The sequence below is a fragment of the Eptesicus fuscus genome, chromosome 11 (genome assembly GCF_027574615.1).
Source record: "Eptesicus fuscus isolate TK198812 chromosome 11, DD_ASM_mEF_20220401, whole genome shotgun sequence".
Classification (NCBI taxonomy): Eukaryota; Metazoa; Chordata; class Mammalia; order Chiroptera; family Vespertilionidae; genus Eptesicus; species Eptesicus fuscus.
Genome location: NC_072483.1, coordinates 80,801,483 through 80,828,548, shown reverse-complemented (window position 1 = coordinate 80,828,548; position 27,066 = coordinate 80,801,483). Strand labels below are relative to the sequence as shown.

The 27,066-nt window shown below is 38.3% G+C and overlaps 2 protein-coding genes across 2 annotated transcripts in view; one reads left to right on the top strand and one right to left on the bottom strand.

Moving 5' to 3' along the window:
* Positions 1-10,781: 10,781 nt before the first annotated feature.
* On the top strand, positions 10,782-14,726 carry FAM237A (family with sequence similarity 237 member A). The gene is made up of 2 exons (XM_008145239.3): positions 10,782-11,193; positions 14,590-14,726. The coding sequence occupies exons 1-2, from the start codon at positions 10,782-10,784 to the stop codon at positions 14,724-14,726; spliced, it is 549 nt and encodes a 182-aa protein (XP_008143461.2).
* Positions 14,727-17,594: 2,868 nt separating this feature from the next.
* The window catches only part of DYTN (dystrotelin), a 44,349-nt gene continuing 34,877 nt past the window's right edge, over positions 17,595-27,066 (bottom strand). Inside the window, exons 10-12 of the mRNA XM_008145291.3 lie at positions 26,554-26,713; positions 24,462-24,963; positions 17,595-17,792 (exon numbers count right to left, since the gene is read on the bottom strand). Of these exons, the coding sequence (XP_008143513.2) occupies positions 17,689-17,792; positions 24,462-24,963; positions 26,554-26,713 (766 nt within the window). The 3' untranslated portion in view covers positions 17,595-17,688. The remainder of the gene's footprint in view (positions 17,793-24,461; positions 24,964-26,553; positions 26,714-27,066) is intronic.

Here is a 27,066-nt window from a genome sequence, read left to right as displayed (position 1 = left end):
CCCCCCATGCCCACAACAGTGTGTGAATGTGTGTGTGTGTGTGTGTGTGTGTGTGTGTGTGTGTGTGTTGAACAAATAAATTGCTTTGGTTTGGGTATATGTCTCAAACCAAAGAAAGTTGGTAATTGTTCTTGCATCTCAAAATTACATTCTCAATGCCACACAAAGAAGAGGTTTGGCTGTCTTCATCTGCTGTGTTCCCATTAGCTTATGGATTCATCTGTGGTTTAAACAATATATGAATGATCTCTCATTGCATCCCGCAGAGGACATGCTCTGAAATAGCAAGTATTCAGTCATCTCAACAATCTCCTTTCTGCTCAGGAAGATGCTATGGATGGACCCTCACATCTCACTGTTCTGACCTTACTCCAGAAGTTAGGACAGAGATGGTCAAAGAGAATAGAAAGTGACTGTCATCCCAAGAGGGACTGGGGTTCAGGGCAGAGTGTGATGTATTTCTGATTTGCTTTCTTATTTTATTAGCACTAGTTAAATGACCAGGTGCTCCAATAGAAGACACCCTAAGTAACCAAGAAATTCTACTATTTTTGGTAAACGAATTTTTGTATCATTTGTTTTACATGAGGAATGAAGAACATTAGCTTAAGGTCTTTATTTTAAAGACCTTCCATAGATGATATATGGACTTTTAACTTTTTAACTTACAGTTTACTTTCAGTATTATTTTGTATTGGTTTCAAGTATACAGCATAGTGATTAGACAATCATATGCGTTACAAAGTATTCTCCCTGATATTTCTCGTACCCACCTGGCACCATGCATAGTTATTATAATATTATTGACTATATTCTCTATGCTGTTGAACTTTTAATTTTTTTCACTTGAAGTTTAAGTAAACAGAATGGAATTAATCATAATCCATGGTTCTTGATACTATTATTAGCCCATTGGCCTTTTGTATGCATGTATATATTTATTTACTTATTTACTTATTTATTTAAAATCCTATAGTATTTATAAACCTTCTATTCAATGTGGTAATGAGAACATTGACAGTAACTAACATTGTTTATATGAAACTTCTCCATGCTGTCCACTGGAATCCTCCCTTCTAACGTAATTACTATGTTGATTCTTATAATAATTTCACTGCCACTTGGAAACATACATAGTTATTTTTTTTTTACATATTCCTAGTAAATGCATGGTTTGGTTTCAGTTGTTTAAATTTTATGAAAATGATATTGACATTTTGTATATAATATTTTGGGACTTTTGTATTTTCCTTCTCAATCCTATATTTATGAAACCATCCATGATGTTTCAACTGTATTCCATTCATTTTAACTGCTGTGAAATAGTCTATTGTATGAACATACTGCCATGTATTTATTTATTTCCTACTCTGTGCATTTGAGTTGTTTCTGAATACTTGCTATGTAAATAGTGTCTCTGTAAACATTCTTTGTATTTATTAGTATACAAATGCAAGGATTTCTTTGGTGTTTGTATTGAGGAGTATAATTGCTTACTCATGAGGTATACCAATGTTTAATTCCTTTCTATAGTGATTGTACTGCTTCTAATTCTTGATTTCAATAATTTTCTAAGCTCCAGGATTTCTAGAATTAAATAATCCATTATTTAGTTAATGGATTATTGCCACAATCATAGAATAATACACTGTAAAGCAGAAATTATTTTTTAGGTGATCTAATTGAACCCATTTAGTTTACAGAGAACATTGGTGCATAGGAGAGACAATGACTTTCTCTAAGTCTTAGAAACAAGGGATTTTCAGATGTATCCTTAAGTTGTATCTTCTGTTTGGTAAATAATAATAAAACATCCATTGTTAAGATAAAGACATTGAGACCTAAGAAATTAAAAAAGACAAACTGCAAAGTAGTTATCCCAATTTAGGGTTAAAGTTTAATTTATTCAATGCATAGTTTTTCCATCAGCTCACATTGCCTTGTGGGGCTGACTTCTCTAATTGTTTCCCTGAAACCCATTTCCAATTCCATGGACAAAGTGCTTTACTGTCTCCCACTGCAGCTCTTTTCCCCAGACTTATTCGCATCTATAAATGACCACGTGACCTACTTGTAGCCCATGAATTTACACCTAAGTCCACTGATGAGCATTATAGAAATACCTTTACTTTCTTCATTAAAAAGTAACAGATATGGCTGAGCTGGAACAATCTTTCTATCTACTTCCAGCTTTGAATGTAAATGTGATGTCTGGAGGGGTGGCGGCTACCCTGTGAGTCTAAGGTAAGGCTAAAGGATTCATAAAAACATAGGGCCTAATATTATTGTGCCACTGAACTAATATCAGCAGTCACGTGTCTCCGGACTTCTTATTAGGTAAGAAAAATAACCCCCTTTTTATTTAAGCTACTATGGTCAGGTTTCCTGTTACTTGTAGCTTAATGCATTCCTAACTAATATATAATTTACAAAAATGGTCTCCAACTAATTTTAGAATGTTCCTTATTTTCCAATGACTAAAAATTAGAATCTTGCTATTGAATGGGAAGTGTTTTTCCCCTTAGGGAAAAATAATTGTAAACATTCATACTTAGCATCTACTTTTAGATTATAATCTTTCAATCCAAAACTCCATTTCAGATGATGTGCTCATACTCACATAAAACTAATGTCTACATTCAGCAAAAGTGTAATAAGAAGTTTGGCCACTGGTGAACAAAAGAAAATCTAGACCCTAGCTGGATAGCTCAGTTGGTTAGAGTGTCATCCCAATACCCCAAGGTTGTTGGTTCCATCCCCAGTCAGAGCACATACAAGAAACAATTTGGTCTACATACCAAGGCAACAATGACCAAGGTCCTAGTAAATTTCTTTTTCTAAGGCTTCAATTATGATGGAGTAGCACAAAACAGCATAGCCTCTCTATATCAACAGATATAAAAAGAGAGGAGGAATTCACAGTTCAGAAAATCAGGGGTCCAGGGACACCTATTGACTTTTGCCAAGAAGAAACATCTGTGAAAGGACAATGAATGCATAAATGAGTGAAACAACAAATTTATGTCTCTCTCTCTCTCTCTCTCTCTCTCTCTCTCTCTCTCTCTCTTCCTTCCTCTCTCTCTAAAATCAATTTTTAAAATTCTTACTTGGCAGACCTATATTTTAATTTCTTTGTCCATACAATGCAAAAGAAATTTTATTAGTGCAAAGTTGATTAATGCAATCACTACTCCAACCCAGGTTCAAAATGAGACTATTCTCATACGTAAGTCCAACCAACAATGGTTAAGAACTTATTATATGTGTGTTGGGCTCTAAAGCTGAGAGTAATCGGACATGATTCCCACTCTGAAGGAGCTGAATGTGGTTGGGGTGGCAGTTTAGAGGAGAGACAGAGAAGCATGTATAGCAATTAGAATATAGTAAGTGCATAATGAAAGTATGAACAAAATTGTGTAGGAATCTAGAGAAGAGCAGAGCTAACTCCCTTAGACACACATAAGTCAAGGAAAAATTTATCTTCCCAGGAGCTCTACTTACATTGTAAGTTATTTTGTGCCTTCAATAATATGTCAGTCTATGTCCTTACTTGTCCTTTCACAGATGTTTCTTCTTGGCAAAAGTCAATAGGTGTCCCTGGACCCCTGATTTTCTGAACTGTGAATTCCTCCTCTCTTTTTATATCTGTTGGTATAGAGAGGCTATGCTGTTTTGTGCTACTCCATCATAATTGAAGCCTTAGAAAAAGAAATTTACTAGGACCTTGGTCATTGTTGCTTGGTATGTAGACCAAATTGAAAACATATTACTGTAATGTAGTTTCCTTTGAAAATGAGTAGCCCAAAAGCACGAGACAATTCTGAAACCTGATACTTATAATGGTCACTCTTGAAATGTTGGGGTTATTGCAAGAGATAAACTCAACTCTTGACAAAGCCATAAAACTTCATAGGGGCTTTTCAACCTACTGGAAAAAATGGGCCAAGGTTAGGTGTATCCTGAGAAGTGCCCTAGAAAGAAACCACCATTATATCTATGATTACAGCTACAGTATCTGCATTTGTACAAGCAGGAAAAATATGAATGAACTATTCCTGTATCCCCAAGTAACTTTCCTTTCTCACACATTCTAGAATTAGAATCAATGTCCAATATCATCTGACTACTTCATTGCAACTTGTCCTTATGAATTTACTCACACTTACTGACTCATCCACTTACCCCAGTGGGCATTCCAGGAAATTGTCCTTGTTTATTGCCATCTTCAAATGATGAGAAAGCATAATAGAATGAGAGAAAGTAATTATTTTTACTATCTGATCCTAAATGTTAAAGAAGCACCCTGTTCTTAAAGGTTGTCCCAACCATTTGCAAGTTAATGCACCACTGAAGATGCAAACTATCTATATAACTGCTTTAGAATTTCATTAAAATTAATCGGAAGTCCTTTTTAATGTCTTTGAGAATTGCTTCAAGTGGCAAAAATCAGAAAAGCTATCCATGGGGCACATTCAGCTAATTGCAATTTACTTCTCAACTAGTCATTCTTTCTCTCTAGACTGCAACCGCATAAAACTGAAACAACTCCTTGGATGACAAATGCCAGTCAAAACCAGTTATTTAGTATCATGTACTTTTAAATGAACCCATTGGTGTTCTAATTTTTTTTTAATAAGTCAGAATGATGTGATAAGCTGATTCTTGGTAAAAGTATTCTCTAAGTTGAAGCTGCCATATACTCCCTCCCAGTTGGTATTGGGGAGCAAGTAAGGAAGGTAAAGATAAACTATATAGTGAAGAGAGATGAGTGAAATAGCACATTTAGATAAAAATAAAGCCACCACCAAATCATTTGAATGAAACATTTTATATGCTGTTGAACATATAAGAATGCTATCTGATCCTAAATGTTAAAGAAGCATCCTATTCTTAAAATATTCCCCAAAAGAGAAAAAAATATGCAAGTCAGTGATCATAAAGTAACCTTCTTTACTCCTCTTATACCTGTTTTTTTCCTTTTAACGAGACCTCCAGTTTCCTCCCATTTCTTCCCAGTCTAACATCTCTCTACCCTAGACTCCTCTCCTTTTCTGATCTGCATTTACCCTTGATTCCTTTGCATCCTTCTTCTTCATCAGTGTTTACCCAACAAAGCTCTAATGCTGAATCAATGTAATAATGATCTTTCTTTTCTCTTACATTTAGTCAGATAAGCACTCCAGGAGAAAAAAATAATAACAAGCATTTATCAAGTACTTCCTAACAAGCAGCACCATTCTAATTGTTTTCCATGTATGTTATCTTACTTTATCTTCACTAGCCATTAGGGAGATTTTTGCCCATTTTACAGGCAAGAAAACTGTTTTACAGAGGTTGAGTAACTTGTCCAAAGCATTACATCAAGTCAAAAACACCATTAATTGTAGACATTCTTTTATTTTAACAAAGCAAAAGAAAATGCTGCAATTCTAATTGCAAGGTGCCATCAGTTGATAGATACATCCTGATTTCAATAGTGTTAAATGTAAAAATAAAGTGCATCTAAGAATCAATGAAATACGACAGGTGAGGGAGTCATGGCGCAAACCTAGGCAGTTTGGATCCAGAGCATAGCAGTCTCCATCATTATGCTATTCTGCCTCATAAAAACCACACAAGCTTGCAAATGGTTTGTTATCAATTTATGGTCTCAAACTTTGGTCTTTTGGTACTTTCTTTAGTCTCTCTTATTTTTCTCTTTTCTCTCTCTTCTTCTCTTCAATGATTATTCCAAAATATGTTCTCTATCCTTAAATTTCTTACTTAACACCTTCCCTCATTCACTTTTTGTGGATGACTATGGGTCTTACTTCCTTAAGAAAACTGAGACCATTGGTCACCATCTCTTTCAATTCCTGCTTCCTGACCCAACATACTACCTACAGACATATTCATATCCAGAGACAGCGTGCCTTCCTCATGTTCAGAGAGAAAACTATCCCCATTTCTGTTAAACGTTGGCTCCTCCTCATTCTCTTGCCCCTATTACTTCTTGTTTCCTCTGAGATTGTTAGTCACCATTCTCTCCTGATTTTCAACTCCCTCTCTAAGGATTTCTTTCCCTCAGCCTGTAAACATGACAGAGACCCAACCACTAACCTCCTGTTCTAAATTCCATAGAGTTTTACAGGGCTGTCTACCTTCCCTCACTTCCCATTTCTGCTTTTGTTCACCACTTCTCCCCCCAACACTCAGTTGAAATTGAATTAATTATTAGCAACTCAGTGACCTCCTATTTTTTAGACCTCATGGACATTTTTTATCTTCATTTTCTTGACCCCTTTTCTGAATCTGTGTGATGTGGTTGATATCTTGCCCTTTTTTAAAGTATCTCTAGCTCATTGGCTTCCAAGGCACCAAGCTCTCCTGATTCCTTTTAACTCTATTTCTTGATCATGCAAAGGTTGGCACTTCTCAGTGTCTATCCTCAGGCCACTTTCCATATGTTCCTTGAGGGTTTGAACTATTGACTAGAGGTAAATCCAACCCCCAAGTCTAGACTTCATTCCTGTGCACTATTTCCCAAGTGCTTATCTTTAGTTCCCACCTTTTCCCTGCCTATGCAGCATCTCCATGTGGATATCAGCCATCTCAAACTTAACATCTTGAAAGCAAAATTATTGATTCCCTTTTCCCTAAACTATTACTCAAAACATTTTTTCCTCTCTTGGCTGATGATAATTCCAAACTTTCAGTTGCTTAGCCTCCCAAACTTAGAGTCATCTTCAGTTTCCCTTTGTCTTGAACTGTATGTCCAGTCCATCAATAAATCCCGCTCTTTCTACCATCAAAATATATTCAGAATCTGATCACTTTCATTGACTCCTCTGCTAACACCTTTATCTAATTTACCATCATATATCATCTGGATTGTTGCACCAGCTCCTAACTGAACTCCCTGCCTCTGCCCTTGCTCCCCTCCAGTCTGTTCTCGAGGAGCCAGGATGGATTTTAGACCACCTTTCTGACCTCATTTCCTACTGTTATACCCAGAAAACACTCTTCTCACAAAAATGCTTGTTCCATGCTTCCCTCAGTCCCCACCTGGAACATTTTTTTTTCACATGTATATGAGACTCACTCTTTCACTTCAGTAGGTCTTTCCTCAAATATCTCCTCATCAGGAAAGGCTTCTCAGTATTCCATATAAAATAACTGTTCTCCATCATCCTTTTCTAATCCTGCTTTACCTTTTGTTGATGATCATCTGCTCTTTCTTATTAGACATTTTTCCTTGGGTTTCAGAATAATAGATAGAATCTCATTATTGATTCATGCATGTCACTATTTACTTACACAATTAGCTAGTAATGTGTTTGCTTTTGATGCATAGCTGTACACTCACTGTTCAACATAGAAACTAGAAACACGAATCAGTATACTTTTATATAACTTAAAATGTAAAATATAAATTTTATTTCTCCACCCCCAGTGGAATGTAAGTTCCCTGAGCACAGGCACTTTGTCTTACTCCTTCTATATACACAATATCTAGAATAGTGCTTGGCACATAGGCACTTAAAAATAAAGTCAGCACTGCATATTTCATACTGATGTTTTCAAGGGGAATAATGCAACTATCGACATGTCCCAAATCAGAATTAAATTCCCACATCCCTACCTCTGTTCTCCCTTCTCTCTCTACATTCCTTTCTTTTGAATGCTCCCTCCATGCCTTTGCTCATGCTGACTTCTCTGTCTGGAGGAGACCATTCCCTCACTTTTGGCCTCAGGACACCTGTGTAACTCCTTCTTCAAGAGATTTGCCAGTCATCTCTTCCAAGATACCTTCACTGTCCCCTCCTTTCACTCTCCCTTTCTTGGGGTTCTCTCATGTCACACTCTGTCCCTGTGCACACACACTGTGTTTCTCTAATGACCTTCTCCAAGAGGCTGAGGGCTCCTTGAAGTTCAGGAAGCAAATCCGAGACCTCACCTAGGATCTTTTCCCATATCCTTAGGATGTAGTTTAAAGCAGGCATTGGTATGCTCAGATCACAGATTGAGAAATGGAAGTACACTTCACCCAGTTTCAGAACAGGAGAACCCCTTAGGAATAGTCTCTTCCTGTCACTTCAGTAGGAACGGGTCTCCGTGTCTTCCGTAAACCTGGTTACAAGTCTGGTTCCTCCCTGTGCCCCCTCTGGAAGGTAACCATGGATACTGTTGAGCTGGCATAAAAGCCTTCAATTAAATGGATACTACAAGTGGTTTTCAGGATGCTTAGAGGGATTTGACGTGGGGGACAAAATCTGGAAACACTTGCAAAGGTAGGAGGTCTTTTGCCTCCGGTCTCTGGGCTAGGAATATTCCAGTTAGGGTGGACGCTCATGGTCAGCGGAAGCCAGAAGGACTCTAGCCCGGGCTGGGATATTAACTAGCTGTGAGTCCAGAATCAAAGGCAATCCCAGCCGGTTCCTCTTCTTGGAAAACAGGGACCCCGCTGTGAACCTGGAGCGGTGGGCTGACTCCAGCTACTCCAGTAGCAGGCTGGGCTGGAGATAAAGGGATTTCCTGAACCCAGCCAGGAGCTTCCAGCAGCTCCACGCCCCTACCCCATCCTGGCCCCAGCGGTGTTTTACTAGGAGACATTCACACCAAGGAATGTCCTTGCAGCCCTTACTGACCGAGGGGAGGGCGCCCACGTGCCTTCCCCGACTTTAGGAGTCCGGGGTCTTCTCTCTCCGCTCTTGATTCCCAAACAAGGCACACCTGGGGAGTGGGGATCTGGGGACTTCCTCTCACTCCTAGACCTGCTTGGACTTTCAACTTTCCAGCTCCTACCTGCAGCGGTCGGAAAAGCCAAACCAACCTCACAAAGGCTCAGTTCCGCTGAGTGGAGAGTGGGTGTGGGTCACGGTCAGTGAGTGAGTGTGTGTGTGTGTGTGTGTGTGTGTGTGTGTGTGTGTGGCTAAGTCTGCTCATTTCCTGAAGTGAGATCTTCGAGGGAGGGAAGGGGGGGGGAGGAGAGGATGTGGGAGACAGACTTGGGGGCGAGGGGTGGCGGCAGTTTCCCGGCGCTTTGACGTAGACTTGGAGAGGCGCGCAGCACTCCCACTGCTTAAGAAGAGGCACCGTAGCCGCCAGGACGCCGCCACTGGGGACCTGCACTCGCTTGGGAGCAGCCTGAGCATCTTCTCTCCACTCGCTCGCGTGAATCCAGACGGGGCTGGGCAGGTAAGTGCGGAGGGGCGCCCTTCTGTCCCCTGGGAGGAAAGGCGTGGAGTAGGGAGGCTAGTGGGGCACAAAGGACACACAGAGGGTCCCTGGCAGCTCTGCTTCGAGGAGGGTGAGGCTGTGGGACCAGGTGCGGGGCGAGACGCACCGGGCTCAGCGCGGGACTCTTAGTGTGGCGCACGGAGGACCCCGGGGTTGAGGAACTTCCAAGCTGGAGGAGGGCTCTGCTCACAGGGAGACCAGGGAGACGCGGAGAGCGCCAACTTCAGCACGCTGGACAGCGCCTCGCCCTCTGTCTTAAACTTGGCATTGGCATCTTGGACCAGTCCTCTAAGAAAACGCAACTTTGGCGCCCCTCCGCTTTGATAGTTTAGTTCAGAAGAGGACAAATGGAATGTGATTTTGTTCAGGTAGAGATCTTGTGTAAATGATCTGAAATACAGGGTGAACATTTTTGAATAATCTTGTATCTAACACACCTCTTCAAAACAGGAACATACTTGTTCAAAGACGGTTTATGAAATATCGATTTAAGGGTGTCTCAATACGATCTGCTGCTGTGCAGGAAGAAAAGATTCCCTATTATGGTGTTATCATTAAATGTTTCGATATAGATGTATTTCCACGAGCTGTGCCCTGCTTGCCTTCATGATACTAACATCTAAAACGTTAGGAACTATAAGGTAAAGCTGAAAGTGACCCCCCCCCCCTCCTGTGCAAAATGGGATACATTTTGTATAGTCTGTGAAGAGTCAGATATCCTTTCTGTCTGGGAAAAAAATTAGGTTATTATTATTTTAAGGGTATCATTTCTCATTGCACGTGTCTGAAGTGGAACATAATTTCAAATTGGTATATGGATGCCTTGATTTTATTGCAACAGGTTTTGATAGCTAGCAAAATTTAATAAGAGGCAAATTATTTTTGTTAAAATTCTTGAGATTTATAGCAAGAAAGGAGAAATGAGGAAACATCATTTTATGAAAGTTATATCAGAATTGGAGAATATTTTAGGTGTTGGTAAAATGTCTATCGAGTCTAATGGGTTAAATACATGTCCCTTGGTTCACATACTTTTTGACACACTATCTCCTGTTTATTTTTATTTATAACACTTTACAATTCTTATGAATTTTTTAAAAATTGAAATTACCTAAACAGGAAAGCATCCAAGGGTGAGATATATTAAAATTCTTAATTGCACAGGAGTCCTTGATTAGGATAGCTAAGCTGAATTATGATTTTGTAGAAGAATGAAAGCCATGCAACAAGATTTTAAAATTTCACTTAAGATCTTTTAAATTATAGTCCTTTACTAGAAAAAATGTGTTCACTCATTCATCTTAAAGGATGAGTGTACATCTTAGGAGTACATATTTACTTCTTAGTCTACATATCTTGGTTTTACACTACCCAGCTGAACAATGAATCATTTTAGATAGAACAGTCTTGTGATATGGGAAAAATGGTAAGACTTCCTAGGGACAATGGTGTGTCTCCTTTGCTGTCATCAAGGTTCTTAAAGGCATAATTGTTTTCTTTACTGAGTGGAGCACAAGCAGGGACTCACGTGAGATATTTCCATCATGTGCATTTTCAGGGCCATGGCTGATCCTGGAAACAGAGGAGGGGTCTACCGTCCCTTGAGCCTCACCTGCTCCCTGCTCATTGTGGGACTGTGCTGTGTGTCTCCTTTATTCGGTCAAAGCCAGACAGACCTGCTGGCTCTTAACCAAGCCGATCCCCAGTGCTGGGAATCTTCCTCAGTGCTCCTCCTGGAAATGCGGAAGCCTCGGATTTCCAACACTGTGTCAGGTTTCTGGGACTTTATGATCTACCTGAAGTCATCTGAGAACTTGAAGCATGGGGCACTGTTTTGGGATCTGGCCCAACTCTTCTGGGACATCTATGTGGACTGTGTCCTCTCCAGGAACCATGGCTTAGGAAGGAGGCAATTGGCTGGAGAGGAAGAGGAGATCTCTGCAGTGCATCCACCGCACTCAGGGAGGAAACAAGGTGGTTAACCCTGGGTCTCGGGTCTGGAAAGGGTCAATCCAGGATGGATGTGCTAAATTGTGAGGAAGAGGGAAGTGGCTTTAGACTGATCGATTGCCACATGTACTCCTCTCAGGAGTGAACCCTACAAGCACACACGTGATAAGAAGATAGATAGTACTTCCTCCTGTATTTCATAGTAGCTATTTATATTAGAATATTGTCCTCATCCTTATACATCAAGGAAAAGTCAGAAATACGAGTAAGGGAAAAAGAAGAGTCCCAAAATGCAACATAAAATTATAAAAGGATGCCCCCAAATTAACATTTTTTTTCCATTAGCATGAATATTGAGTCATAACCTGTGTTTACTTGCTATGGTCTTGGGAAGATTTGAATATAAACCTGGGGAATGTTCACAAACACATAAGTGTTGCCACTTTTAAATAAAACAAACAGAAAACACATTGCTTTCATGTAATTGGAAGGACTCCTTGAGATGTACTTAGTTGATGAAGTAAAAGGTAGAAAAAATGGCTGGCTTACAAAGTCACTCCTCATGGCTTTTTAAACAAATCTCAAGTAATTAACTTCCAGCAAGCTGAATGATTAATATTTAATAATTTGGAACTTCCTACAAATTTAGAGGTTTTCATGTCAGTAAATATTATATTAAAATACAGTCTTCTCTGAAGGTACTAGAAGAAATGTCTTTTAGAGAATTAGGATGAGGGGGAATCAGTCTGGAGTAAGTTGAGAGATACCTTCTTAGCCTTATACATATTGCTTTTGCTCCTTTCTTGGCGATGTTTCAACTAATGAGCTTCCAATGCTTGCAGCAAGGGTGGTTTGAGTGACAGTGAATTAGTAAATTAGAATTATATACTTTAATAATTAAGTTATTTAATTATAAAAATTAGGTTTATACACAAGTAGAACATTAAGGCATAACTAAATTTTGCATGCATACATTTTATTGTGAGAATTTCTTATGTATTTCCATAATTTCTTAAAATAGCAATCAACCATAAGAGTTTCAGATGAATACTTTCCCCAGATATTGTAGAGCCTTTATATATCTAGTTTGTTTTCACCTTAGTAACTAAAAATCCTCATGATTTGCTGATCCATAAAGCCAGATAATTCACTGATATTATTTATAGATAAATTTATTATTTTAGCAGGTGTTATTGTAACTTAAACTAATTTTATTTTTTAGAGGAAATATTTTTTCAGCAGCTTAGCTTTAAAGTAGAAACACAAAATGAGTGTCTAAATGTTTGTTATTAATATTTAAAAATATTTTGAACAGAGGTTGCAAAGACATCAGTCTCAGTAGGGACTGTATATTCTCCTCATCCACCTGAATAGTCTAAGACTATTTTTTTAAGCATACTTCAACATGGCATTTCCATCCTCCATTAACTTCAGCTTTGGAAGCCACTTCCTTCTTGATACAGAGTTGCTATTGACCCAGCTGGTCTGCAAACTTTAACTGAGTTGCTACCTACGCAAGTAACAAGAGTGAACTTTTCACTTTATTGAAGTTGTTTTAACATCTGACATAAGCAATTGTTTGAAGATCAGGAAACAGATCTTCCACTTGCTTTGTACAATTATAATGAAAGAGTGTCTTCGGTCAAGAAGACACTATATCTAAAAGTTAAGTCTTGGCAGGAACATTGAGATTTCATCTCAAGAGGCTTGATTAAATCTCTAGTGGCTCAACTGGCCCTGGATGTACCTGTACAAATTCCGCACTAATTTTTTCTTTTGCTACCAGGTCAGGATGGGGATGAGGGTGAAGAGGTGTTAGTCTCTATTGTTCTCAGGGAAATCAGAGAATCAGGGAAATGATCAGAACAGAAGTCAAGAACTACAATAAGTTCCTGCATAATATGCAAAAGGTTCTTATTACTTTGATGTTTTGGAATAAAATAGTTTAAATACAGTTAAGAGATACTTTAAATCATGCTTTGTTAAAAACAAAACTCCTATATATTTGGGTATGTTAATATGTTACATTTGTTAATATTGGGCCAACAAGTATAAACAATAGATATCAAATAGCTATGTAATTGGGCAAGTTAATTAATTTATTTAGCCTTCAGTTTCTTCATCTGAAAAAGAGGGGTATAGAAAGAATTAGATGATCCATAAAGTCTCTACAGGCTCTCAGTTCTAATGTTCTGTGCGTCTACAGAAGGAAATGTACAAAAGGCATGTATTTCATTCTGGAAAGAATCTTGAAGAACTTTACCCCAAGGACAGCTTATCCACCAGGGTGATGAATGACCTGGACACCGTGGTTGTTTGTAACAATGATAAGCAGGAACAGAGGAAGTCCAGAAATGAAATGAGAATTCCAAAAACTCTGAGGGCTAGAGACATCATTTGAGAAAAAAACTCAAAAGATCATTGGTATTTAGTCTGGAAAGATAAGAGCTAATAATTGAATGCTGAAATATCTGGAAGGTGTGAGGATGGTGTATCAAGGCTTAACCACTAAATTATGATGAATTATATAAAGACATAGATGGAGAGGAGGAGGGTAGAAAAGAAGGGGGAAGGGAGATGGAGAAAGATAAAGATATTAATTAATTTAGGAAAAGAGTAGGCTCATGCTAACTCTCAGATAGAAAATAACAGAACAGTGGTTAACTCATGGATTAGTTTCATGGGGCATGTGCCTTGATGGGGAATCAAACAGGCAACTTCCTTGTGCATGGGACAATGTTCAACCAACTGAGCCACACTGGCTGGGTGATACTGCTTAGTTTTCAAACACAAAACAGAAGAGAAAACAATGCTTCAGATATATAAATAATTAAATTACAAATGCTTGATTTTCTATTTTACTCCAAGAAATTTCCCAAGTAACATATTCAGAAATTACCCATCTAGAAATCTATTCTAAGGAGACATTCAGAGATGTAACCAAGGATGCAGTATGAGGCTCTTCACTGCAGTGTTATTTATAGCAACAGGAAATTTGAAAGTAGTCTAAATGACCCATAATAGGGTAATGGTAAACTAAAGTATGGTATAAAGTGTGTATGCATAAAACTATCGTTATTTCTGGAAGATGATGCTAAGGGTGGCTTAAAGTTTTTTCCTCATATTTTTATACCAAAAATTATATAATGATCATTTTTATTTTTTAAATCAGAAACATATCTTAATACATATTAATAAGCAAATGTATTTATTATAATTTAATTTATATAACTGAACTGCATAGGACACAAAACTGCATAAACACATATTTACATATACACCTCTGGAGTACATTTATACAGAATTTTGATAGTAGAGTGGCAGAAACAGCAAACTTTCTTTTAAAACGAATATATTGATATTTAATTAACCTGAAAAAATTTGGTGACTTAATGATTCGTTCCTTTTCTCTACTTTCAGGTGCACATTCTCAGCAGCCAAGAATCCGTTCCCTGAAGAAGAAAGAGATTGAAGATTTGCTAAGCCTGTACATACGCAGGAGAGGGTCTAAATTAATTGGAAAAGCAAGCAGCGGCCTTGAAATGAAGAGAAAATAAATCTAACTTCAGAGCTAACTCAAGTCTTGTAATTTTAAAAATATATATATTTTTTTCTTGACTATTGATCATGTATTCACTTGAAATGGTGGGAATGTCCAGAGATAAATATTAAGCCACAATCAGAGTACTTAGTTTCATTCGTTTAGGCTGCTAGCATGTTCCTTCAAATGATGACCTTTCTGCCAGATCATCCCACAGTCTGAAAGACTTAAAAGAGCTTTCAAGGATGAGTAGGGGATCGGGGATACTCAGATTCTTTGTGTTCATTTTGACCATTTGTTTTGGGATGCATGACATTGTTAATAAACTAGAGTGCCATACATTTAACTTGAATATGTTGCATGACTTCCAAGCCATTAACCACTGGATTGCTTATGCACAGGCATGTTAATTAGCAGTTATTGATGACCTGTGGTACCCGAATCTTCTTTGAAAGAATATTTTTGAATATTTTAACTGAATGATGCAAAAAACAAAAAACAAAACAAAAAAAACACCTGGTGAATAAAGAATTCTTCTAATGAAAACAAAATTAATAAAAGCTCTGGACCCCAGGCAATATTATTGAAGTCTCTTTATTTCAATATTTAATGTTATCATTAATGATAATCAAATCACAAATAAAATGAGCATTAAGTTTGTTATTTCCAAATAAGCATATTTTCGGTCTGATTAACTATGAAAACTTTATAATTGATTAGACTTTGTGTTGAAAAGCAAGCTAAAAGTAAAATGAACAGCTTTATAAGAAAATTACCAGTTAGCATTTTTTCCCCCTTAAAATAAGCAGGCCTGAATGAGGTTCATAACAGAGAAGTCCAATTAGCAAGCTTATTTGAGTTCCAGACACATTGCTCTTTTTATATCATATAATTATTCTATTTTTCCAATCATTCTATGATAACCGATGACTGAGAACCCGTTTGAATTTCAGCTATGTCAGCGATTTACTTGCTTTCTCCAGGTCCAAAGGAAACCTCAGTAAATATTTTAAGGAAGGTTTAGGGCCCTCCCTAAGCTAAAACTCTTATCTAAAGGGTTATTATTAGAAGACTCAGCAGCATCTGAGGTTTAGCCAAGCCCTTCAATGGGGGAAGCAGGTCTGGGGGTGGGTAAGGGAGGGACCCAGCCCCAGCTTCTCTTGTTTAGAACAAGCACATCAGAGGCTGCCACGCTTCGGCTGCCATTTCTACATGTGTGCATGGCTTTGCTTTCATGCCACTTTTTCTAATGTCTTTAATCATATTCTTTAAAAACATCACACAAACTCATTACCTCTTATAAATTGTTAAAAAGATGCCACTCTCATGATGGTTATAATACCTGCCCCTCACTCCTATCTCGCCGTGGTCTACACAACACCTGCTGCCCAAGTTTTCTTAGAGGGTCAGAAAGTAAATATTCTATGCTTTGAGGGCCATCCAGTCTCTGTTGCAACTCATCAATTCTGCCTTTGTAGAATGAAAGTGACTGCAAACAAGACCTAAATAAATGAGCATGCCTGTGTTCCAATGAAACTTTTGTTTATGGACCCTGAAATTGGAATCCATATCATTTTCAAGTGTCACAAAATAATTATTCTTCATGATTTTTTTTTTCATTATTTAAAAAGAAAAAGTCCTAACCACTCTTAGATCATAGTGTGTACAAAATCAGCAGCAGGTAAGATGTGCCCTTGGCTGTAGCTTGCTGACTGGCATGCTTACAAAACGTGTAAGGAACAAGCTTGGATGAAGGAAGAAGGAGGCGATACATTGAGCAACAAAACTAAAAATAAAAAAATTTGTGATAAGCTGAAAAGCAAATTTAAAAATATTAGGATGACATTGAACAGGGATAACTTAGTCCTAATCCTATCCAATTGGACATTGCTTCATTCTGGAAACAGTACTAGAAATTATAGATCACATAAATAAAAGTTCAAGTCTCTCTAAACGTAACATGGACTATTCATTAAGATAATTGGTAAAACAATGAAATCATAACAATTTTTATTGAGAGAAAGTACAGAGCAGTGGGTTAGAGTATAAGCTTAGGAACTGGGTTTGAATCTCAACTTATTTATATACTGACCAAATAACTTTGGACAAGTTGCTGACCCTCTTTGTGCCTCAGTTTTCTTATAAAATATCCACTTGCTAGGTTTGTTGTGATGATTAAATGAGTTAGTGCCTACAAGGTACTTAGAAACAAAGTGCTCTAATAGTAAAAAGTGTTAGCTATTACTTTGGACATCATTAAATTAAGCATCTACATCCTCATTATACATACAGAGAAAGGAGGCACACAGGTACTTTGGCCAACCTTATTGGAATGGGGTCTTACAGAGAAACAGTCATGTTTTAAAAATAAATTTGAGATCATTGTTGATTTATATACAGTTGTCAGAAATAATACAGAGATATCCTATATACAGTGCATCCAGTTCCCCTCAATGACAACATCTTGCATAACTATAGCATAATAATACAGCCAGGAAATTGGTACAAACCAGTTCATTCAGATTTCACCAGTTCTCAGTGCACTCAATTATATGTGTGTGTATTTAGGGTTTTTTGGTGTGAGCTTATTCTCCAGCAAGAGCAACCAGATAGAAAATTAGCTCATCAATTCAGTAATTTAAATGTTGTTAAAGAAGATAGTTACACAACTTCATTTAGATCACAGACTTGAATATTACTTCCAACGATTTTAAAGTAAGAATGGCCCTCTACTGGAAACTCAGCACATCCGGATTGGATTCAGCCTCTTCTTTCCATTTCCCTCAACCACCCCTCACTCCCAAAGGTTTTACCCTTAAGAACTAAGACACATGAGTAAGGAGATGGAAAAAATAAAACTTTCTTCATGCTTCACACCAGACTATTGAGAGAGAGGGTAGAGGCTTAATTCTTTCAGTACAGATTTTGAAAATACGTTTCTTCATCACCCCAAGGGGCCTTTGAGACTGGACTCCTTTTCACTTCCAGTTGGGCAAGGTGATTTGATCAACAAGGGCAGAGAAGGCCCTGCTCACCTGCTCAGCTCCACGATACAGGTCCGTGTTTACGGAAGATTGAGGATCTGAAATCAATAAACAAGAGAGTCCTTCAGAGAAGGCACCTGTAGGTTCTCAAGCTGATATTTATAAAGCTCCAGGACAGTGAAGAAACAGAATCCACACCTCTCCTCAGTTCCTGATGATAATGCACTCTCTCTAAAGTAGCTGGCAAATGAGGTAACTATTATTTACCAGGATCAATGACCCATCCAACCAGATTGTGGGTTCTCAAAAGGCATTTCCCATGACTCCAAGCACAGATCTGAGTAGTCAGAAAGCCCACTCATTCTGGTGTACATCAGAATCACCTGGGAAGTGTCAGAAAAGACTGCTAGTTCCTACCCAGAATTCTGACTCAGTATATACAATGGTTAATTTTATGTGTCAACTTGATTGCCCAGATATTTGGTCAAACACTATTCTGGGTGTGTCTGTGAGGGTGTTTCTCAATGAGGTGAACACTGAATAAGTAAACTGGATAAAGCCGACTGCCCTCCCAATGTGGCTGGACCGCGTCCAATCAATTGAAGGCCTGAAGAGAACAAAGTCTGAGTAAGGGAATTTCTCCTGCCTGCCTTCCAGCTGGGATGTCAGTTTTCTTCTGCCTTTGGACTCAAAATGAAACATCAGCTCTTCCTAGGTCTTGAGCCTGCCAGCTTTCGCACTGGAACTACTATTTGGCTCTGCTGGCTTTGAGGTTGCTGACTACAGATGTTGGGACTTGTCAGCCTTCATAATCATGTGAGCCAATTCTTTAACATAAATCTCTCTCTCTCTCTCTCTCTCTCTCTCTCTCTCTCTCTCTCTCTCTCTCTCTCTCTCTGAAATATTGTGCCACATTTTAAAAAAATGACATTGCTCAATGTCTAAGATACATTGTCAAGTGAAAAAAAGCAAAGATACATATGGGTGTTCCCCCAAAATGTACACACACATTTTGAATAATTATAAAGGCAGTGTTTATTAAAATACATTTCATTTTCAAAATTGAGCCATCAGCTGTTAAAGCGTGTATACATTTTTTGGGGGGACACCCTGTATAAGTAGAAAAAAAGGATGAAGGAAAACCGCACTGAACTGTTAACGCTAGTTACCTCTGCAAAACAGGTAGCAAGGAGTGGAGGGCATGATAATGAATTCATTTCTTTAAAAAATCTTTGCTTAGGCATTTTAATTTTACAATGAGCATGTCATATAATCTTGTTTGTGTAATTAATTAAAAAAAAAGATCACAGGCAATGAAAACATGGAAAGGCTTGTTTTGTTAGTTACACACTTGAGTTATATGTTTTCTGTTGAACATAAGAGGAGAGGTTTTATGCCTTATTTATTCTATCTATTTCCTAACATTGTTCCAGAATGACAAGGACTTTGAGTAAACTGTATTTTATTGCCTGAATAAAAAACCTTGCCCAGAGGCAAACTTATTGTAGGATATTCTGTTTCTCAGCCCACAGTGATAAATATTTAAGACATGGCAATAAAGAAACAGGGAAGCAATAATCCATTTTATGTATGGAAGTTTTTTCTCATTGTTTGGTTGTTTTCTTTTTAAGCTCCAGTCTCTTAGAATGTTAACAATAGCCAAAGATGTGCACCTAGCATGTGGTTTGGCTAGGTGCACATTTGGAATTCAGTACATATAGGGACTGAATTTCTATAGCATATAGGTGGAAATGTTAGACATATCTGTGAAATCAATAGTCCAGAAGATATCAAAATGAGAAAATAATTTCACTCAAATGTTAGTAAAAATCTATCTGGTCTCTGAATGAATCAAGGATGAAGGAGATGGCTATCAGATTGACAGCTATGGAAGTTTAAAAGTATTAGGTTAGTGAGTCTATGATTACCTTTCTGGGCAACTGAAATACTGAGCCCGTGTCTTCCTTACAACAATAATTAATTAAGCAAACCAATAGGAATGGATATCTACTGTACTCAGGCCTCTCTCTTGAGCTCCAGATGGTACATGTTGATTGCCATTCTGATGCATCCATTTGCATATCTCTCAGGCAATTCACACTTAATGTGCTCAGAACAGAACTCGTGATTTGCCCACCTCCATCTCAGTGTTCCCAGCTTCCCCGCATTGCAATAGTGTATCACCATCCACCCAGACCAAGCCACCATCACATCTTGCTTAGACTGCAATAGGCAATAGCAGTCTAAGTCTGGTCTCTTTGCTCACCCTCTTGCCCTTCTGCCAGCCACATTCCACACAATGCCAGAGTGTTTCAAAAACATATATCTATTTCAAAATGAATGGCAAGCATCAAGCAAAGCATGTGGCACATAGTAAATGCTGGATGACCATTTGTTAAATGAATGAATGAATGCATGCATGATTCCCAGGCAACATTTGAGAAGACTGCCTTCTAAATAAGTGAGACAAATACAGTGTTGAATGTCTATTGCTGGGTTGCTAACATTCTGTTCTTTATTTTCCTACAATTTGTTAAAGTTCAAGCTTCATTTTATGATTATTTAAAAAATAAGAATTTAGATGTTGGTTCCAGGAGAAGAAAAGAACAGGAATAGACGTCCAACATCGCCACCCTTAATGCCATCCCTCTACTCCCTTGCCTTCTCATCCTTTAAACCTACAGTGGCAAATAGATGGCAAAAAAGGATGGGAGAGGAGCTGGGAAAAGGATTTCAGATATACACAGTATATTTTACTCAAATTAGAAAGAAAATAATTTAATGAGAAAGTAAGACTAGAATATTATGTCCTTTTCTTTTTTTTTTTTAATCACCACTAAAGCAAGTCCTGTTAGATGTTCTTTCAAATCTAATCCCTTTAGTGAAAGTTTGAACAAACTGCTACTGATTTTTCAATCAAACACTTGGAATTTCTAGAGGTTTGAGAATCTCTTTCTATAATTTCTCTTTTCTATTAAGCTTCCATAGGCTTTTAAAATCCTGTTATCCTAGGTATTGAGACTAAATGACTATTCAGTTAATGTCAACAATCACCCCCAAACTGACCATCAGGCTTGCTGTTTTAATCTTATTAAGCCTTAAGTAATATAAAGGTCATTTTAATTTCCAAAATGTGTTGACTCCTTAGTAAAGCTCCAATCCAATAGGGTGATCACTAGGATAATCACAACCCTGGGTGAATACGTTAACGCTGTGTGAGTAAATCTTAGCATATTACAAATAGTAGATCTTTCTAATCTTCCCAACAATCCTCAATTTAAAAAAACACACACAACTGGGACAGTAAAATTATCATAAACTTCCTGCTGTGGTCTGATTCATTCATGACAGAGTCAGAAATAAAACAAAAGTAACCAATACCTTAATTTAATTTATTTACCTTTCCACATCTTCATCAGGGTGGTTATCATGCTTCTGTCTCCGATAAAGTTTGAGGTAATTCTAGTGAGCATCCATAGATTACACATAAATTATAGAGTGTAATTTTTAATTTTTATTTATTTATTTTAATCCTCACCTGAGGATATGATTTTACTGATTTTAGAGAGAGAGGAAGGGAGAGAGACACACACACATCAATGTGATAAAAACCAATTGGTTGCCTCCTGTATACACCTAGACCAGGGATTGAACGCACAACCTTTTGGGTATATGGAACAATGCTCCAACCAACTGAGCCACCTGACCTCTAATCCATATTACCAATGGCTAAGGAGAACGTATAAACACGATCATATTCAATACCAGACTAAATAAGGACATAAAATTAAGAAATATTTAAGTGAGAGATGGCAGTGTTTAATAATTGCAAATAGTAGCCATGAAGGTTAATATAGATCTGATGCCTAAAAGCCTCAAAGAAATAAGACTAATATAAAATAAACTAGAGGCCTGGTGCACTGATTCATGCACCAGTGGGGTCCCTCAGCCTGGCCTGCAACCTCTCACAATCTGGGACCCCTTGGGGGATGTCGGACTACCAAGCTGAAACTGGCAGTCCGACATCCCCCGAGGGATGTAGTAGTGTGCGAAGTGGCAGGCAGCCGGGGAGGAGCCTGAGCCAAGGCTGGATGCCATGCCGCTCCCGCTCATCCTGGCCCTGCTGCACCTGCCGCTGCCTCTGCTTGGTAAGCTCGCTGAGTGGCGCTCCCATTGTGGGAGCACACTGACCACCATGGAGCAGCTCCTGCATTGAGTGTCTGCTCCCTGGTGGTCAGTGCATGTCACAGCAACTGGTTGACTGGTTGTTTGGTCGCTTAGGCTTTTATATATATAGATTACACTATAAGTTAAAATCTGATCAATTAATATTTGCTGAATAATCATGAAGTATATAGTACTCTAATAACAAAAAGGGAAAATGTGCATCCCTTTAATATAATAATGCATAATTTCTGCATAAGTATTTCAGTGTTTCTATTTTGGTTGTAAATGCAAGTAGAGGAAAAATTTTTCAGACATATATTTTTATATTTTCTACATTATTTAACATTGCTAATTGCATCTTTATTCATTATTACAACATCTGAATTGAGAAATAAACTTTACTTTTTCATGATTTTCCTTTAATGGTTGATTTTGATAAACCTTAATAAAGTCTCTTAAAATGTGCATGTCTTGCCTTAGCCTGTTTGGCTCAGTGGATAGAGTGTCTGCCCAAGGACTGAAGGGTCTCAGGTTCCATTCCAGTCAAGATAAGGGCACGTACCCTGGTTGCAGGTTTCCCAGCCCTGGCCAGCATATGTGCAAGAGGCAACCAATCGATAGGTCTTTCTCACATTCGATGTGTCTCTCTGCTCTCCCTCTCTCTTCCACTCTCTAAAAATCAATGGTAAAATATCCTTGGATGAGGATTAACAACCAAAAAAAAAAGGGCATAAATATTTTATCTTTATGTATCAAACTGAACACAGTGTGGGGTGTTATCTTCCAAATATGTGTAGATCTAGTCTATGAGGAAACTGAACTGTGCAAAATAGCCAGCTTACATTTGTTATGGCTGACCCAACACAACATTTTAGAAATATAAAAAGGTCAAGTGGATATTGACTTTGCTTTGAATACTTATCATGACCCCAGTGATGTTTAGATGGAAATACAGTGGGTGGAATCTTGTGTCAGCCTAAGAATCAGGCACAAGGAGTTCCTATGCCATCCTTGTCTCAGGCAGTCTGAGTATACTTCTGGCATCTTTGTGATGCTGTTCCTCTGATACAACAATAATAACTCTCATTCCCTTCACAGTAGAGAATTTAGACTCGCCAAATAATTACTTCATTGACTTGGTTCTACCAAGTTCAATATCCAACTGACACTATGTATCCATTTTATAGTCTACTACCTGTTATGGTCTAAATTGAAATTTAGAATGTGACTCAGTACCTCAGAATGTGACTATATTTGGAGGTAAAGTCTTTAAAAAGTTAATTACATTAAAATGAAGTTTTAAGGGTTAGTTCTAAACTACTATGTAATGTCCTTATGAGAAGAGGAAATTTGGATAGGGGCATGCACAGAGGGAAAATGGTGTGAAAACACAGGGAGAAGACAGCCATCTACAAGCGAAGGAGAGAGGCCTTAGAAAATACCAATGATGTTGACACTTCATCTCAGACTTGCAGCCTCCAAGGCCCCTAAGGAAAAAAAATGTGTGTGTGTGTGTGTGTGTGTGTGTGTGTGTGTGTGTGTGTGTGTGTAATGTATCTATCTACTTATCTATCATTTTATTATTACCATTTTTTTTTTTGCTTAAGTCAACCAGTCTGTGGTACTTTGTTATGACAGCTCTAGCAAACTAATATATCAACTCAGAAATATTTTGAGAAGACCTCCTGTGATGCAGAAACACACAAGAATGTTATCCTTTGTTTTATCACAAGTCTCTAGAATCTAGATGTCTAGATGAATTGTACTCAAACATAAAAGATCTTAGGTTTTCTTAAAAAGAAATGGATATAGATATCCATATCAATATGATAAGATAAAAACGCTCTATAAAAAAGACATCATGCCAAAACAGAATAAATAAATATAGGAAAAAAGACCCTTTAAAATTTAGCAATTAGTCATAGTTTATGAAGAATATGATGAATATAATGATGATACTACTTAGAATATAGAAACCTTAACCAATTATCCTCTAGAAATAGAGCATAATTTTTACCTATTTTTAAATGGTAACATCAGGCTGAGCAGTTATATGGGTTAATACTACTGATAATAGTAATTGCAATAAGAAACTAATAAGCATTTGCTGAATTCTTGGTATGTGCCAGGTGTTAGACTAAAATCTCAGATGTTTATCACCTTTCATGCTCACAACAACTAGAATGAATTAGGCAGTACTAGAAATCATGTTCAGAGATGCTACTGATGTGCAAAAGATTCACTACTCTGGTGATGAATTGTACTTTCTAGATGAATTGTAGCTGTTGGACTAATGTTATAAAATCAAGTGTTTGTTTTTTTTTAAAATTCTTTATTGATTAAGGTATTACATATGTGTCCTTATTCCCCCATTACCTCCTACCCCTCCATTCATGCCCTTACCCCTCTGTTGTCTGTGTCCATTGATTAGGCTTATATGCATGCATATAAGTCCTTTGGTTGATTTCTCCCCCTTACCCCCACCGTCCCCTACCTTCCCTGAGGTTTGATGTTCTGATAGATGTTTCTCTGTAAATCAAGTGTTTTTAAAAGGCAGCTTAAAAGGCCATCACTATCTCTATTGATTGTGAAAATCTTACCTGATGGCATTTCTAGAGTGAAGGCATCCATAAGTTTTGATAGCAGTTCTTGCAGTTCCTCTTCATCCAGCTCATCCTTTTCCTCCTGGATGTTAACTGTCTCTTTCTTTTCCATGGGGTCCAGAGTAGGACTGTTGATTTCCGTAGGAGCAATCTGGGGAGTCTCCTGTAGCAGTTCTTCCTGGGGACTGGTTGGGGAGCTAAAGATTTCCTTTGAGGTCTTTTGTGCTTGGCTTTGTGCCCTGGTACTTTGCGTTGATCTTGGCTGCAAAATGGCCTCTGGTGATTCTGAATTTGGTAGAGCATGATCTATTTTTGCTTGACTTTGATGACTTTTGTCAATCACAGTGGGGTTAAGAAGAGGTTCCCATTCCGGACCATCCACACTGGCATCCTTGCTCTGGGAAGAATCTTCTTCCTTCCAAAACTTTTTACCCTTTTCATGGTCACCCTTGGAAATAATATTTTGATAGGAAGATGGACGGAGTGGCTGAAACTTTGCCTGGAGAAAAAAAATAGCTTTATTTATGAAGAAATTAACACTTATCTTGCTTTTTTAATACATGCATTTCATCTTAATATTCCAAAAGGAAATTGTAATGTGTTATTTTTTCTGCTCTCTAAATACATTAATCTTAATGTATGCTGTTAATTCAATATCAACCTAAAATTGCCTACAAAAGTTAAAACAGCTCAGATATTAAAATATCACAGGGAATAATCACAATGAATTTGAAAAATTTTAGGTTCTAGACACTCAGATCCTAAGAGCGTAAGGAATTTCTGAAAACATCAGCCTATATTGAATTGATAGATTAAAAATGGAGTGTAAAATAGATATGTTTTCTATTTTATTCAATATCCTTTAAGAAACAATTTATTATGTTTTGGTGTAGTATCAAAGAAGATCTCCAATTACCTGAAAAGTCTATGAAAATACTCTTTTCAACTGCAAATTTGTGTGAGGCCACACTTATTCATATACTAGAGGCCTGGTGCACAGATTCATTCACAGTGAAAGGAAATTAATTAGAAGGTGGCCAGTGGGATGGGACTGGGGGAGATGGGCCAGACATGCCCTGGAGCCAATCTCCCATGGTCCTTCCCCAGCATCTGTGGAGTGAGTGGGATCCCTCTGGCAGGTGGGGTCCCTCAGCTTCACCTGAGGGGATCAGGCCAAAACCGGCAGTCTGACATCCCTTGAGGGGTCCCGGAGTGCTAGAAGGCACTCTGGAAAGTTGCTGTCGCTGAGCAGCTCCTCTGTTGAGTGTCTGCTCCCTGGTGGTCAGTGTGAGTCATACCTACTGGCCAGTTGGCCAGTCGCTTAGCCTTTTATATATATAGATTTCAACCAAAATATCTTCCCACAGATTGAATGCTGAAGCAATCATGAAAATCCAGCTATTTTTTATTAAGCCATATATTTAAGAGGTTTCTAAAAATTGCAAAATGATGCCACACTTCTCAGTCTTAAAAATATGGAGTTACTAGTGAAAATTGTTACTTATTTTATTTTTTAAATCCTGATCAAAGGATATGTTTATTATTGATTTGAGAGAGAGAGAGAGAGATTTGTTTTTCCACTTATTTATGCAATCATTGATTGCCTATTATATGTACCCTGACCAGAGATTGAACCCTCAATCTTGGCATATCGGGAGGATGCGCTAATTAACTGAGCTACCCAGCCAGGGCCTCCATGGCTCAGTTTTAATTTTGATTATGGCAAATAGTGATAGATAGAACCCACAGAAGCTCCTCGGGAATCCTAAAAAATATTTTAAAGAAGGTAAAAGGGATAATGAGACCAAAAGGTTTAAGAATGAAAGCTGTAAAGAACCTCATTGCCCCAGGTCTATTGTTTCTAAATGGTACTAATTCTGTTCTCTCCCAATGGCACTACCTTCACGAAGGGGGAGGACAGTGTGGAAAATGAAAGCTGGAGTGGGTCTGGGTATGAAGAGGAGAGGGTAAAGGAAGAGGCTGATCAAGGTGAGATTCGAAGTTTCAGGCTGCAGCCCTCCCTTGACCAGAGGATTCGAGGTCAGACTTTCAGGTGGTCTGGGTGGCCAGGGTCTCCTACATTTTATACCTGTGACTCCCGTCCCATTTGCTGTAGCTTGGTCCACAGACGGTCCTGGTTGGCTGTGAGTTCGTGAATCTTTGTTTCAAATCTGCAACATTTTCCTTCTTGGGAGGTGTATATGGCTTGCAACTTGTCTTTGTATCGGTTTAACTGTTTTTTAAGGAACCTGGAAAAAACAGGTCTGAATGGGTTGAAAGGGCAAGGGGCCAGCAGACTAGGTAGAGGCATGTGTAGCAAGATGTACTCCAGGTCCCCTCCGTAGGGCAAGATGCCGGAGAAGCCTGTGCCTTGACTATTATCTAACACTAGCGTTCCCGTTGCAGGAAAAATCCTGCAATAGGGTTTCCTGCTGCACTCTACCCTGCCCCACCTGCTCTCCTCCCTTCTCCCCTGCCCTGCCTTCTCCGCCAGCCTGCCTGCTTTTCCCTTCTCCCCCAGCCCGCCTGCTTTTCCCTTCTCCCCCGGCCCCGCCTGCTTTTCCCTTCTCCCCCGCCCCGCCTTCTCCGCCAGCCTGACTGT

Bases quoted from the DNA above. Each gene is read 5' to 3' on its own strand.
- FAM237A (XM_008145239.3), top strand. From the start codon at position 10,782: ATGGCTGATCCTGGAAACAGAGGAGGGGTCTACCGTCCCTTGAGCCTC. The intron at 11,194-14,589 runs GTGGTTAACCCT...CTCTACTTTCAG, and splicing joins GCACTCAGGGAGGAAACAAG to GTGCACATTCTCAGCAGCCA.